At 53.2% G+C, this 13,425-nt stretch overlaps 1 protein-coding gene across 1 annotated transcript in view; it reads right to left on the reverse strand.

The window, feature by feature from the left end:
• The window catches only part of LOC126645704 (microtubule-actin cross-linking factor 1-like), a 97,778-nt gene that overhangs the window by 41,109 nt on the left and 43,244 nt on the right, over positions 1-13,425 (reverse strand). Inside the window, 2 exon segments of the mRNA XM_050326418.1 lie at positions 10,547-12,018; positions 12,590-13,085. Coding sequence (XP_050182375.1) covers positions 10,547-12,018; positions 12,590-13,085 — 1,968 coding nt within the window.

Here is a 13,425-nt window from a genome sequence, read left to right on the forward strand (position 1 = left end):
CTGCAGGCTCTTTTCCTAAAAATCCTAATTTTTATAGCCTCGGGTCTAGGTCAGCATCCTGCTGACCTAGAGTTCTGACAGACCCGAGTTGTGTCACCCTCTTTTCCTCCCCCAAAACCCTTGGGTTTAAGACTCAGGGAACATTGAGAGCAGAGAGGGAGGCAGCCCGGGCGTGTGAATCACCACTGCGAAGTGATGCTGAGGGAAGTCACAGACTTGGGAGAGAAAACAGGAGGGTTGGGAACAGCCTCCACGCATCTCCAGGCAACAACCCGCCCCACCAGCCACCCGGCCTTCTACTTTGGGATGAATTATGGCATCGGGATAAAAATACAAGGTGTTTAACTCAGAAAAACGTGCAGCATGCACCCCAAAAGTGCCAAAACCAGGAGAATGGGACTTCAGTCTGCGCTTTGTTGTGCCATAGCTTCACCAAAACCTTCCCACCCAGCCATGGTGAGCCATGGCCACGTTAACAGACGAAGGCTGAAGCCAAAGGACTCAAAATCCTGATTTTTTTGGATACATTGCAGGTGCCTGCCATCTCAGAAACCCCTAGGCTTGGCCAAGGTTACAGCATGGATGCAGTGGGAGTCTGGCTTCCCCACCACAAGCCCTTGGACCCTTCATCTGCATGTCCCAGCACCAACTGCACATGCAGCAGCTCCAGCACCACATTCCCAAAGGGATATTTCGCTTTCAGAGAGATGGAAACCGATGTTTTGTGGAAGGGGAGGGCTCAGGGAGAAATGCCCATCAAACAGCCCAAAGTGCTCATTGGGAATGTTTGCACACCGGGACACCCCTGGAACCCCTTTTCTCCATCTTCAAATATAACCAAGGAAAAGAGAGGGAAGTGGGGAGGGAGCAGAGATATGTGAGGAGAGTCCAAGCAGGCTCCAGGGAGCCCCTTTGCCCATCCAGAGCATGTCCTCTCCACGTCCCACTGAGCCCTCCTGGATGCACAGACAGACACGCGGTCAGGGCTGGCCCTGCAGCCTCCTCCAGCCCCATCTGCCAACACTGCCAGAGTGTCCCAAAGCCCAGATTTTTCTCCTTGGCGGGGGACACTCCAGCTCCCGGTCCCTGTTATTAATCCAGCACAGCTGAAACAACAAGAGGATGACGGGGTTGTGCCAGCGCTCCGGCAACGCCACCCCCGGCTCCCCTGCTACCACCTTGGCCGGGAGCTGGCGGAGCAGGACCGTTACCGCTCCGGGGCCCCTCCGTGAGGAATCCCAGGCATCCGGGCTGGGGCGAGGAGGCTTTTTGTTCCACTGCGAAGAAGGAACGATCTCGACGTGGAGCTGCCTTTTCACAGCCAGAAATTCTTTTCCCATTTCCTCACCGAGTCACGTGCCAGGAGCAAGCCAAGTCTTCCTCCAACACATCCCCCCCATTTCTAAAACCATTAGGGAGATATTGGGCAAGGACGAAAGCCAATTAAAAACCTGCTGTGCCTGGCCCGAATATCCCAGCCGGAGCTCTTGCAGGTTCCCCAAATCATGGCTTTAAGCCCGCAAGTGCCACCCCAGCGATGGGGACAGAAGCCAAATGGTGCTGGGAATTGCAAGGTCAGGGCTTTGCTTGAGCTTTGTGTCGGCGCAGAGGATGGATGGAAAGGTCCTGTCTGAACTTCTGTCCTCTTGGGTGTCTCCAAGTGCCCACCACGGCAGCGATGGGCAGAATGGACCACCAAGACCCCCATCTGGCTTTTGCACACCCTCAGCTAAAACCCACACAGCGTTTTTCCAAGACTTTCTCCAAGCAGCAGCATCCCCATCTGCCTCCTGAACCTGCTGGTTTCAAGCTTTCCTCATAAGGCCACCAGCCCCGGCGCGTGCCGTCCCTGTCACGGGGTGATGTCACCCTGTTTACGGCTGCGCTCCATCCTGCGCCGCTGCCACCACTGTTTACATGGCAAAGCAGTATTTGGAAACCAATATATTTTTAGCTTCCTTTTAATGCATCTCAGCAGCTGGAAGCGAGGGACGAGCAAGAGAGAGTAGAGGCAGCTCGAGGTCTCTGATAGACGCGCCGTTAACAAGACCAGAGCACAACCATCAAAGCTTCTTTAATCTTCACCTCGGTGCCCTCCTGCCCTGGGATTGCAGCACCTGCTTGCCAGCCTGGATGAGGGTGGATGCAGGACAACTCCTGCCTTGGCACCATGAGCTTTGTGCCTACAGGTCATGCTGACCACGCCACAGAGCGACAGAATAGTTTGGGTTGGAAGGGACCTTACAGCTCATCTTGTTCCTAACACTGCCATGGGCAGGGACAGAGCTCCAAGCTCTGTCCAACCTGGCCTGGAACACTTCCAGGCCACAGCTTCTCTGGGCAACCTGTCCCCCATGTCTGACTCCATGAGTGTCACCGAGCTGGTGGTGACCAGAGGGACCACTGGGTTGGGACACTGGATGTCCCATCAAGGCAGAGTGGATGAACCCAAATGCCTCCAGCCCAGCGGAGGGACTCAGAGCACATTTCAGCCTCCCTCAGATGCTGCAATAAAAGCACAAAGCCAAATCACACGCCCCTAAAATCTCCCTTAGAAACCGCAGTTTAGGTTTCGCTGGGATTTTTACCAGAGGATTCACGTTTTCAAAGCCTTTGCTGTGTTTATCGGAAGGTCAGAGGGTTTCCTTTCTCTCTGTGTTGCTCTCCTCCTAAACTTGCTCCTTTTCCCCTGATTGCTGTTTGGGTGCTGTGTGGGCAAGCCCTGAGCTCCCAGCCTGACCCAGGAAGGAGCACCTTGGCTAATCCCATCCCGCCGTGCCACGCTGGGTGCTCCCTTATTCCCTTGGCTTACAGCTGACTTCAAACCAATTTCACATTAGGGCTCTGCCACTACTCAATCCCTTTTCAAAGGCTACAGCTGCTCAGGATGCAGGGAGCCAGCACATCTTTAAATCAGCCATTTGGAACCTGGAGCCTGTTAATTCGGGACTCTCCTCCGCGGGGCTGTGGGAGGAAACCTCAGCTGGCTCCATGGGGGTCTGCACCTCCACTGGAAAAGCTTCAGAAAGAGGTTATAACCCAGACCCACGGGGAAACCCTTCTGCAGGTTGGATGTACGCCGTGGTTTTAAATTCACTTTGTTTCTGCAAGGGTGCAGGAGCTGCACCGCAGCGCCTTCCCTGCAAGGCAGCTCATGTAGATGTTGGTATAAATAATTCTCCCGAATGAAGCCTGGAGCCCACGTGTTACAGCAGTGCTCAGGCACAGCCCTACACGTGGCACTCAGCGCTCCCATGGAACCCCATCTTCAGGCACAGAGCACCCCAACAGGTGCCTGACAGCAACCTGAGGTGGGGCTGTGAGAGGAGAGCAGAGCCACGTGGCAGGGTCTTTATGGCCAGGAGGTGAAACCTGTCAAAATGCCCGTTTTTGTCCTCAGCTGCCCAGTTTTCCTGCAAATTCTGCTGCCAGGCTTTGCTCCGGTCCTGCATGAGGGTGGATGAAGCATCCTGGGATACCCAGGCATCCCACCCTGTGCTCCCAGTGACCCAGCACCCACAGGCAGGGTGGTGGGTGCTGCCACCCCACTGCCCACCCAGGGACATGGAGAACAGCAGAATCTGCTCCTCAGAGGAAAGGGGGACAACACGGAGAGCTGAGGGATGGGGTGATTAATAAACTGCTCATAAGGCTCTTTAGGAAGTGAGGTAAGTGTGTTATCATCCAGAGAATCCTCTGGATGGGAGACATTTAAACCACTCCTTAGGCAGGAGAATTGGCAATTGTTCTTGAAAGGCTGCAGTGACTAATCCAACCCTGAGCCCTTTCCTCCAGAAGTCCCCATTTGCTCCAGACCCAGTGGCCACAGTCCCTCCCTTCCCTGCTGGAGAAGGGCAACTGGCTTGGATGCTGTGGGTGATGGGAATGTCCTGTGTTCACTCAACCACACACTTCCCTATGGATGCCCCCTCCATGGCCATGTGCTGCCGGGACCGGGCTCCTCTCCCTCCTCTGCTCAGCCCTTGCAGACAAAAAGCTTCCCATCCTCTCCTCCCTCGGATCCTCAGCTCTCCCGGTCTTATGCAAAGCTGGTATTTTTAGTGTCTCCTGGAAACACTGTGAAGTGTCATCACCACCAGCTAACGAGTGCTCCGGAGAGCGGACATTCCTCCGGCCATCTCCCTCAGCTGGGACCTGGCAGGGTCACCAAAGCATCTGCAAGTGGGTGGCTTTGGAGCAGTGACCCAAGGTGGCTCCTGAAAGGCACCATTTGATCACAGCCTGACTGTTTCACGGTCAAGAAAAGAAAAGGAGGGGGTGAAAAAAAAAAAAGCCTCGCTATGATTTGGTCGATCTCAGCAACTCTTGGCTTTATTCGCTCTTGTTCTCGGCTCGCTCAGGATCAGGGAAGGGCCTGATGACACGTCAAGGTCAAACCCACCCGAGGCTTGCTGATGAACCAGCACACCGGCAACGTTCCCTTTGGGAACAATGAGCTCCAGGGGCACGTTTGCTCTTCCCTCTGCGCTAAAATTTATTTTCCAAGGAATAAGGAGGCTGCAGGGACCACTCGCTCCCACATTCCTCTTGTGCAAACACAAGATCACCAGGTTAGGAGTGCACCGAGCACCACCAAAGATCTGCAGCTTGGGCCACTTGCCCCAGCCAGGCTCGGTGACAGCCCTGTCACCCAGCACAGCTTATCACCCCCCATTTCTCATCCTCCTCGCCAGCGAGGGGAGATGGTGCCTTTAAGGCAGCTTAACAGCTGTCAGAGAGGAGGCATTTCTGCGTGTGCTGCTGATGCTGAAAATACAAGCCAGAGATACTTTAAGTAGGTCTGGAAAGCGTTCAACGAGAAGACACCGTCGTGCAGCCGGTCCCTGTTCCCAGCCCAGTCCCACCCAGCTGCTCCCAACTGGACGACTGTCGGGAGCCGCACGCATTCCTCCGGGGGCACAGAAGGGTTAAAAATACCCTCAGCCAGCCTGGGGCACAGCAAGTGGCAGAGTGTCCCTTCCCTGCCCCATCCCACCCCAGAAACCCAGCTCTGCTCTCCCACCTGCTGGCGATGCACCCCCAGCTATGGGGTCTTCGCTCTATGACGGGGTGTGGAGTGCCCAAAAAACGTGCTGTCCCCAGAAATTAAGGCTTTGATTCGGGTGTAAATACCCTGTGTCATCAGCAGACTGATTCATTCCTGCTCTTTGGTTTAGCCCTGCGATCCCAAGGTGGGATGCTGGTTCTCCTCTGCCCAAAGAAGCAGCAGCCTCAGGCAGCAGCATCCGGGAGAAACCCAGGGACACGGGGCAGCAGTTATGGGCACCAGTGGTATTTTCAACAGCACCACTGAGTCAGCTCCCTGTTGGAAAGGTTGGGGGAACAGAGTCATAAATAGAGTGCTGAGGAAAGCTGACATCCTCCAGCCGGGAAGGGGGGCAGGAGGAGGGCACGGGAGCGTGCGTGGGCTCACAGCGAGCACAGGCCAACGGCTGCTTCCACTTAGGATGAAGTGGGGAGGACCCGGAGCAGGGTCAGACGGCGGCATCGGAATGGCAAGATGAGTAATGCTGGTTAAGGCTTCACTCACTGCATCACGCCCCCCACCCCGGGATTCCTTTCCTGAATTTTTTTTTATTCCAGCAGACAAAGAGGGTGCTGGAAGCAGCAAGGGCTGTGCGGGCCATGGACGACCTGACCTGCTCTAAAATAAAAAGGGAGTGCAGCTTCAGTTATTGCTGTCTAGGGATTCTCCCTCCCTCCCTCCACCATCCAGCACTAAACCTTTACTGGCAAGTTCACTGCACTGAGCAACTCCAGTCTCAAATAAACCTCCCCAAAAATCCCCACACCAGGAGGAAAGGCAGGAGGCCTGAAATCCCACGTCATCCCTCCGCTCCGCTCAACCTGCCTCGGCAAAGGCACCTCCCGTGGAAGGTCGGATGCGACAGACCCCCTTCCTCTCCCCCTCTCCTCTCTGTCTGGGCCAGGGTGGGGTTTAATTAACCCTGGGAGGAGAGGTCCCGGCTGTGCCAGCTGCGGCAGGTCTCAGCTCGCCGCATTCCTCCGCCGTGCCCCAACGCCCGCAGCAGCCGCGGGCCAAGCGCAGCTGTGGGGCCGGGGCAGCATCAGGAGGGGGACAACAAATCCATGGAGGCCCAGCCACACACAGACACACCACCAACTGCCCCTGAGCCCGTCGGGAACGCGGCGGTGACCGTTGGGTTGCGTCAAGTTTGACGCTTTCCCTTGGGTTACGTTTTGGGTCAAGTTCTCCGGGCTCTTGCAGAAATCCCTTCTGGTTGTTGAGTGCAACTCGGAAGGAATGCAGGCTGAGCTGATCCTGCTCTCATCTTCCTCACAGGGACAAGGTGTTCCCAGCACAGCAAACCATTCTGGCATGATCCAACTGAGATTCTTCTCTGGCACGACTGCCCAGAGAAGCTGTGGCTGCCCCACCCCTGGAAGTGTCCAAGGCCAGGTTGGACAGGGCTTGGAGCAACCTGGGCTAGTGGAAGGTACTCCTGCCTGTGGCAGGGGGTTAGGAACTAGATGATCCTTAGGGCCTCTTCCCACCTAAACCATTCCATGGTTCTGTGAAAGGGGAGGGAACAGCATCCTTCACTCCCAAGCATTGCTCTCCACTGCAGCGAGCCCCAAAATCTCTGCCAGCGCCTTTGACCCAGGACTGAGTGTTACTCTCTGCTTTGTAGGTGAAATGTGGCAACGTTAAGAGTTTGTCCAAAAACAACATGGTGAATCAAAGAAGGTCCCAGCTCAGAGTTGCCAACACCAAGCACCAGCCAGGCTTTGAACGCCAAGTTCAAAATCCACTGCGTAAAAGATAAACAAAGCCCAGGCTTGAGCTCGCTTAGCCAGGAGGCCAAGCTAGCCCAGCACAGATGTGTTCCCCAAAACACCCAAGAATTTGATTCCACCAGCTCCGTGGGCCCAGGCTGATGGATGCTCTTTGGCCAGACAGGACAAGCCCACGCCTGGGGCTTTCTGGCACCATAACTCCAAACCAGCAAACCTCACCTCTGCTTCTTCAGTGTGTAAAGGAGGATGAACCACTTGCACTGAGCAGACCAAGCTTTATCCCATTAGTATCACAATTTTTGGGAGGAAGGGGTTCTAACTCAGGGTTTTCCAGCTCAGGGGTTGCTTACACCAGAGACCATGTGATGAAGAAACCCCCTGGTTCTTCATGTGACCCCCCCGCCCTTCTCATCCATGCCTGGGGAATCACTTCCCTGGGGAATTCTGCTGTTTGCTAAACTGAATCAACAAAGCTGTTATGTTTAGTAACATCTCAACTGTAGCTCATTTGATTCCAGTCATTAAAATTTAATATTAGTGCAAGCTTTGAGAAACCTGAGCTGACAGCAGAGAGAGGGGAGGGGGAAGAAGTGCCCCAGCCTGAAAACTCCTACGAGGAGCTCTGGCTGGTGGCTGGTGCTTGTCCCTCATGCTGAAAAGCACAACTTGGCCCTGTGAAGCTCAGCACAAAGATTCTTCCAACTTTCAGTACCTTTTTATACAAAAAAAGGGGCCCCTCAGAGAGGCAGCAATGGAAAGGGAATCGCTTGGGTTAAACTCCTGCTGAAGATAGTTAAAAATGAGGTTCCTTTGCTCTGACAGCTTAACATGAGCTAACCCCATGTTATTTCTTCTGTGGCATTGCTGGATCCAAAGCGATCCATCAGGATGTCCATATAAGCACAGGCTCCAAACCACAGAAATGCCTTTCAGCTGCACTTGATCTCATCAGAAAATGAGGGGCTAAATGAGATGACCCCTTAGAGCCTCCTCCAGATGCGTTTCTTACGATCCTCTAAAAAACTTGGTGCTCTAAACTAGTCCCTGCCTTGTTTTCCCCCACCCCCTGAACTCCAGGTCCTTCCTGCATTGCTGTCCTGGCTCCTGATGGCCGTGGGAGCCGGTGTGGACTCAGCCCCTCGGTGGTCCCATCCCCAAAATCGCATCCGCTCACTGAACCGAAACACCTCCTGCACACAAAGCCTCCCCAGCCCCAGCAGCTGCTTCCCAGCCTCCCACCGCTGAGAAACCCGGCCAGGAAGAAAAACTTAGAGCGGGAGAGGGCTCATCCCTCCCAAAGCCAGGATTAGTCCCTCTGTGACCTGAGAAAGGGCCTGGGGGGGAGAGAGGAAATGCATGGATGGCAGTTTTCCAAAAGTTAAGGGTTTGTTGGGGGTTGTGGCCTTATTGGGGCAAGTTTAAGGGATGTTTGCAGGAAAAGGAGAAATATATGGGATGCTTCAAATATAAGCTGCTTCAAAAGTCATCTGTTCCCAGCCTCCATCAGAGCCTTCAATATATCTTCTTTATTAAAATCTGGACACAATGAGTCCAGAAGTGCCCACCTTTGTCAGGACTCCATTGGCAACTTGCCTGGAGCCCTGGGGCCATGCCTAATTTGCATCTCATTTACACAGATGTTCATTAAAATTAATGCCTTAAGGCAGAATATCTGCCTGCATTTGAGCCTCCTGGACAGACAGACTGCGACCGCTCCCGGAGAGCCCCCATCACCCCATCCATCACCCCATCCATCACCCCATCCTTCCCCCGCTGCCACCCCCAGGAGCACTGCCTGGCTGAGGAGCTCCTCTGGTCCCCCTGGACACTCCGGGCATGCATCTGGTTTGCAAGCCAAGAAGGGAAAAAGAGTTGTGACATTGTCTTAGAGAGACAATTCATTGAGAAATAAAAGCCTGGTACAGCCAAGAGAAGCCCCCTGCGCTCCCCACTTCCCACAAAGTCCAAGCCAGATTTCTCCACCCCTCTCCCTCCTGCACGTACAGAGGACAGACAGTCCCTGCCAATGCCCTTCCATGCGCAGATCAGAATCAGGGAGATTCCAGTTCCTCCTTAGAGAGGACTGGAAGGTGAAGCTTTGCTAAGATCTGCTGTGCAACATTCAGGATTTGTGCAGAAATCCTTGCTCCCTGGATGCAGAAATCCCTGCTCCCTGGATCAACCGTGCATGGGAGGAATGGAGGAATGCTGCTGCGTAACCACGATTGCTCCATCCGCCCCTCGTGCTTCTCCCCCACTTCATTCTCAGCCATTACACAGCAAAACCCTCCCCTCCCTGCTGCAACTTTCACTCTCCCACCAACACAGACCCCAAGTGCACCGAGTGGCCTCGATGGCCAACAAATGACTCCTGGTAAGGACACCTCCTGCCCCCAGAGCACCCTTGGCTCATGCAGCCCAGGTCAGCTGTGTCTTACAGGGTCATCCTCAAGGTCACTGAGCTACAGACCATGTGCAAACCCCTGTGATGGGTTAAGCTGCTCCTGCGAGCCCGGCCAGCCCAGCAATCTGGGTTTCGTCATCGTTCCTAATGGGAGCTGCTCAGCCGGGAATAATCCCTTGCTCTGCAGGAAAGGTCCACTGATTTTAAGTCCTAAAAACTCCTTTTTGGATATATTTGTTCCAAGTGACTGTGTGGTGCTTAATGATGAAGTTAAATCCTTCTCACTGATATCAGCTCAAAGCAAAGCACTGCCCAGCACAAGACAGCAACGCCATCAGATGAGGTGGAGTTTGTCCCATAAATAACACTTCCAGCTATTTCTCGGATAGGCAACCCCCCAAACCAGAAACACCTTGTCCTGGTGAAGGTTTCACAGACGTATTCAAGTGGTGGAATGGGATCAATTAGCCATGAGATGAAAAGTAAATGGCTGCAAAACTGCCTTCTCCTCCCACCCCCCATTAACACCAGGAAACGAGCAGCCAGATGTAAATCAGCCCAATCATCAACTCCTGAGCACATCAGGAATAGAAGTTTCACAGCAAGAGAATTTCTAAGCTGTATTAATATAATTAATGTAGTGTAACAGCATGGCCCAACATCATAATACTGTATAAAAATATATCAAATACACTTCAACTCTTCCCTCTCTCAGCATTTCATGCAGGTCTTGATGGTCTCCATCAACACCTTGCTGGAAACATGAACAGCCCACATAAAACTTAACCTTGTTTTTACTTCCTGTGTGTATCCCTTGTCCCACAGTTTATCTGTGGCTTTATTTTTACCCAAGGACTCCAAAATGGATGTAAAATGTGACCCAGGTGAAGTGAGCAACAAGCAAGAATGGTAGGCCAGGTAGAAAGACCTGCAGAACAATCTGACCTGGACTAGACTCTCAAATGACGCCAACTCACAGGTCAGATGGACTCAAACCCATCCCTCTCTCCCTCCCCCAAAAAACCTAAATGTCAGCTACCTTTACCAGCCCACGAGATGTTGGCACATCAACATTACACATCCCCAGGAGAACAGGGATTTTCCTCCCAATCGCAAAATCTTTCCGCACCTTTTCACCACAGGCTACCAAGTCCACCAGCCGATCTTACACACTCTCCAGAGCAAGGAATTATTTTAGCACACCAAACCCACTCGAATTACAGCAACAAACAACGAAGGCGCGATGGCTCGGAGCCCAGAGGTCCTACACACACACCAAAAAAACCCCGCAGCACCAGACAGACCTTCAGAACACCGAATACCACTTAAAAAAACCCCCACCATTAGAGCATCAAGACTTACCTTGAAGTCTGCCAGCTGCTGGTTGATGGTTTCCACCTCCGTCCCCACCACCCACTGCAAGGCCTCGTTCTCCTCGGCCGCCGTGGTCATGTGGGTCAGCTCCTTCAGCCGGCTGTAGAAGTCCTCGACGCGGGACAGCGTCGTCTCCACCTGCTCCCGCCGGTTCCTGCCCCTCTCTGTCAGTTTGCTGCACTGTTTGTTCAGCGTCTCCAGCTCCCGTTTCAGTCCTAGCAAATCAGGGCTCCCTTCTTCCTCCAGCATCTTCTTGCACTCGCTTTCGGAAGCTTCGATGTCCGCCTTCAGCCTCTGGAGTTTGCCCAGGAAGGCGCGGACGTCCTCTGCCTGGGACTGGAGGCTGTCGGAGTCTCTCCCGATGGGGCCCATGCTGTCCAGCTCATCGTCCAGATCCGCCAGCTGAGAGAACATCTCCCTGACCCGACTGTTGAACTGGCTGATCCCTTCCAGCTTGTTTTCCATGAGCGCACAGCAGTCGTTCACTTTCTGCTTCACGGCCTTGAAGTCCTGCTGAGCCACCTCAGCTTGGCTTAAGAGCTGGGAACAGTCGGATCCATCTGGAGCATCTTCTACCAGACCTTGAGTGAGGTTTTTCAGATAATCCACTTGTGGCTCCAGGGCCTGCAGCACCTCCTGCTGTGCCCTGAGCTTCTCCAAATTCTTGTTGCTGCAGGCTTGTGGCCCCAGGGCATCGTAGATCTCCAGCTGGTGCTTCGCCCCTTCCAGCTTCTTCTCAATGTTCTTGAAGCTCTCTTGAAACTCCTTGAGCCTCTGGGACATTTCTTCAATGGAGCCAGTCTTGGCTTGCAGCTCTTCTGTGATGGCATCCATCTTCTGATTGATGCCAGCCTTCTCATCCCGGATGTCATCCTCGTCCGTTTGGGAAGCATCGATCAGGATGTCGGCAGCGCTGTTCAGCATCTCCAGCAAGGACCGGCGCTTCTCCACGTCACTCAGCATGGCCTTTGACCTCAGAAGAGTCGCCTCCAGCTGCACTGGGTCCAGAGTTACCTCCAGCTCTGCCACCTTCGCCTTGCAGTCCTCCACCCACGGCAGGAGATCCTCCGTGTGCCGCTGGTACTTCTGAGCTTTCTGCAAACAGTCCTTGAGCTTAGAGTGTCTATCAGTAGCCTGTTTGCTGAGCTCTTCCCAGTGTGTTTTCAGGCCGACCAACTGGTTTTGCAGAGTGGTCTTCTCCTCCCCAGGCTGGACTGAGAGCAGCAAAGATTCTCCCTCGGCTACAATCATCTCGTAGGAGCCACTGTGTTGGTTGAGGCTCTTCTGGAACTCTTCTTGTTCCTGAATTTGGCTCTGTAGCCTCTCCAGTTTAGCAGAAATCGGTTGGCTCTGAGCTTGCTGGCACAGTTTGTCATCTAGCCAGGTCCTGAGTTCATCAAACATATGCTGGAACTGCTGGGAACTCGCAAGCGCAGTCTGGAGTCGGTTCATCCGGTCGGCTGGAATGGGAATAAGATTAGAAGGCGACAATTAAGCTGAAATCAAATAAGCAAAGTGCAATTATTTAAAATCATCTCAAATGTACCAACTGTGTTTTGATTAACAGGAAGGAGTTTTCCATTGCATCACCAGCCTTTTTGCTCACTGATTCATAAATTTCTTAAGTAGTAAGAGGCAATGCTAACGTGGTTGTCTTGGGTCTCCTGACCAGTCTCTAAATGTAATCTTTCAGAAACCAGAAGATGTATCCCCAGATTAGAGAGTGGCCACTGGGGCCGCTCCATGCCCCACTCTGAATTTAGGAACCTGTTTTTTTTCCAAGCATGTGCCACACTGGTTGTTGAAGAGTCACATCAGTGGGACTAAAACACCTCTGTTCCCTCTCCAGGCTCAGGTATGTCTGGAGTTTGGACTCTCCCGTGCTTGGTCCCAGATAAAACACCCATGAAGCACCCCACAAAATGATAAATGGTGCTTCCCTTACTACTTTTAGAAATCTAGTGATGGGAGAGCCCTTTGGCAAAGAGCAGGGGTGGAGCTCGACATTCCAATATTCCCTAAGTGTCTCACCTGCCAAATCTTCCAGCCCTTTGAGAGGAAGTGCCACCGTCTCCAGACGTTTCTTTAACTCATCTTTGAGGTACTGCTCCCCAATCAGGACGGAGAGGTCATCACAGAGGCTCTGGGCCTCTGCAATCTCCTCCTCCAGCTGCTCCAGGTCCGAGCGGATCTCACTGGTTTCCTCCAGCTGCTGTTTGACGGCATCGGGCTGTGTGCTGATGGCAGACTGGCTGCTCAGGCGCTGCCCAACTGCCTTCACCTTCTCTGAGAGGCCCTGGAGGAGCTCCTGGTACTGGGTGCTCTTTACTATGGCCTGATCGATTTGGCTGGAGCGGGAGTTGAGGCGTTCCGTTAGCTCGGACCATTTCTGATTAACCCCCTGGAGCTCATCCCGCACCTGGTTAGTGGATGGAGAAACATCTCCAGGGCCAGTCAAGATGCTCTGGGCTGCCTGGTTGAGCTGCTCATGCTGTTGTCTGCGGGCTTCAAATTCCTTCAGCATAAACTGGAACAGAAATAACATAAAAATGTTTGCATAAAACTGACAGCTCAGAATACACACAGTCAAAACAAACCAGACCTCCAGGGGCTTTATCCAGCCCGTGGAATCAGCAGGAACAAGCCTTGGGGTGGGACAGGCATTGGGCTGGGTAGGCCAGGATTTATTGTGACCTTGGAAGCTAAAAAGCTGGGAGGGGTCTGCAGCTCCAGGACTTTGCTCTCTCTCTCTTGTTTGTCTTACTGCTGTGTAATGTAACATAAACCAGTTAGATGAGAAGGCAATCTGATTATGTTAACTGGGGCTTTTTGCTTCATGATGTGGCCTGTTACGGACATGTTAGGAT

This window comes from Myiozetetes cayanensis, unplaced genomic scaffold (assembly GCF_022539395.1).
Source record: "Myiozetetes cayanensis isolate MyiCay16 unplaced genomic scaffold, myiCay2020 scf31, whole genome shotgun sequence".
NCBI classification, from domain to species: Eukaryota; Metazoa; Chordata; class Aves; order Passeriformes; family Tyrannidae; genus Myiozetetes; species Myiozetetes cayanensis.